A 2,500-nucleotide genomic window follows, 5' to 3' on the forward strand; every position below is an offset into this window, starting at 1 on the left:
AATAGGAGGGAGGGTGATATGTCTGGAGTATGTGTGTTATATTTCCTGGTTGATGGGATGCTAGTACGCCGTGATATGAGCTGTGTGTGTGTGTGTGTGTGTGTGTGTGTGTGTGTGTGTGTGTGTGTGTGTGTGTGTGTGTGTGTGTGTGTGTGTGTGTGTGTGTGTGTGTGAGAGAGAGAGAGAGACAGACAGACAGACAGACAGACAGACAGACTGACAGACAGACAGACTGACAGACAGACAGACAGACAGAAATCAAGCTTGTCTACAATATAACGAAAGGTATGAGAGAGAGAGAGAGAGAGAGAGAGACGCCATAACTTCTGAGGCCGACTGTACCTTACGAAACACTTGAGGGATGAAGTCGTATTCTTAATGGTATTTAGTATTTCTCAGCACTTGTTCCTTTGCGATTTATTCTACATGTTACACCTGAACATACACTTACACTTCGACATTAAAACTACTTAAATACTACAAAAGACAAAAATAAGTGTTAGGTGCAAAAAAATAAATAATAATAATAATAATGATAATAATAATGAAGAAAGAAAGGGTACACTCGTTTCACTTCATCTTGGCCTAAAATTGCCATCTGCCCATCTTGACTGCTGAGTTGTAGCAATAGATTAACACTCGTATATGGTGCTAGTCACGAAGAGGTGCTATGGGAAGAATATAGAGTAGTAACAATATCTTTGGTCTGCCACTGAACTACGTGAAATTAACTACAAAAGGACGAGAATTTGGCTATGTCTTTTTCTGCCACTGAGCTACGTGAAATTAACTACCAAAGGACGAAACTCTGGGCCAAGTTGAAGTGAAAGGAGTACAGAACCAAGCCTCCTATGCCTTGAATATTACACGTCAAGGTGCTACTTACAATCTCACGTCAGGTGCTGGCTCCCCCTCCACCTCGACGTGATACTCGAGTTTTTGTCCAACCACACAGGCGACTTCCTTCTTCATGCTGCGAATCTTGGGCCCGGCTGTGAGGAAGAGGACGAGGAGGAGAGAGAGGAGGAGGAGGCGGCAGAGAGGAAGGAAGGAAGAGAAAAATGGATGAGGAGGCGAGAGGAAAAAGAGGAGGAGGGAGGAAAAGGACAAGAAGGAGGAGAGAGGTAAAGGAAGAGGAGGAGGTAAAGGAGGAGGAGGAGGAGAGGCGGCAGAGAGGAAGGAAGGAGGTGAATAAAGGTTGAAGAGGAGGGAGGAAAAGGACGAGGAGAGAGGAGAGGGAGGAGAAGGAGGAGGAAAAGGAAGAGGAGGAGGGAGGAAAAGGGCAAGGAAGGAGGAAAAGGAAGAGAAGGAGGGAGGAAAAGGAGGAGGAGGAGGAAGGAAAAGGAAGAGAAGGAGGGAGGAAAAGGATGAGGAAGAGGGAGGAAAAGGAGGAGGAGGAGGAGAAGAGAGGAAGGTAGGGAGGACAAAAATGAAGGATGAGGAAGAAGAAGAGGAGGATAGGGAACAGAGAGGGAAGAGGGGAGGAGAAGAAGGGGGGGGAAATGGGAGGAAGAAGAAGAAAGGGAGGAAAAGAGGGAGGAGAGGGGAAAGATGCAGATAGAGAGGAGAAAGAAGAAGAAAAAGAGGAAGAGAGGAGGCATAAGAGGGGGACGGGAGGTAGAGAGTGAGGGGGAGAGAAGAAAAAAGATATAATTACAATCTTATTAAGTTTTTAGTGGATTAATTTACATTCCCAAAAAAATATATGAAAAATAATTGATCGATGGAGAGGGGCGCCTTCACTTGGTGGCACTGATATAACTGGACGGTGGAGCTGCCTGGGTATACAAACGTCCCTCAACTCCCTCACTCGTCAGACATCAGCAACCTCTTTCCTGTCAGTTGATGGCCAAGTGTAGTCAGATTGGAGGGCTGACTCGACTGCTTCTTACCCTAATTCGGCCCAAAACACCATCGCTCCATCTCCAACGCTGATGTGTAATAATAGATTAACACTAGAATATGATGCTAGTCATGAAGAAGTGTTATGAAGAGGATGCAGAGCCGTAGTATTGTTTTTTTCTGCCACTGAGCTACGTGCAGTAAGCTTCAAAAGGACGATAATCTTGGCCAAGTGCAAGTGAAGGGAGTGGAGTTACCTTCGACACTCATCCCTACCTCATACTATCTATCTATTGCCAGACGCCTTAATCCCGTAAGGGGTGGCCACAAACAAATCGCCTCCATGAAAAGCAAAAGGACTACACTACCCAGAAAGACAGGAATAACAGCCTTCCTTGTGATCTTTCCTACTTACTTCCTCCTTTGTCATCCTTCCTCCCTCCTTCCTTGTCATCCTCCTTACTTCCTCCTTCCTTGTCATCCCTCCTCCTTACTTCTTCCTTCCTTGTCATCCTTCCTCCTTCCTCTCTCCATCCTTATATCCCTCCTTATACTCTCTCCTTCCTTGTGACCCCTCCTTCTTACTTCCTCCTTCCTTGTCATCCTTCCTCCTTACTTCCTCCTTCCTTGTGATCATCCCTAACACCTCTTCCTTAGC

At 45.9% G+C, this 2,500-nt stretch overlaps 1 protein-coding gene across 5 annotated transcripts in view; it reads right to left on the bottom strand.

The window, feature by feature from the left end:
* Nucleotides 1-2,500, bottom strand: part of Obsc (Obscurin) — a 543,345-nt gene that overhangs the window by 195,228 nt on the left and 345,617 nt on the right. For all 5 annotated transcript variants that reach the window (XM_080280411.1, XM_080280415.1, XM_080280412.1 and 2 more), the window contains one exon: nucleotides 887-992. In XM_080280411.1, coding sequence (XP_080136537.1) covers nucleotides 887-992 — 106 coding nt within the window. The remainder of the gene's footprint in view (nucleotides 1-886; nucleotides 993-2,500) is intronic.

The sequence above is a fragment of the Coenobita brevimanus genome, chromosome 84, assembly GCF_032717465.1.
Source record: "Coenobita brevimanus isolate Jiangsu-jjx chromosome 84, ASM3271746v2, whole genome shotgun sequence".
Taxonomy (NCBI): domain Eukaryota; kingdom Metazoa; phylum Arthropoda; class Malacostraca; order Decapoda; family Coenobitidae; genus Coenobita; species Coenobita brevimanus.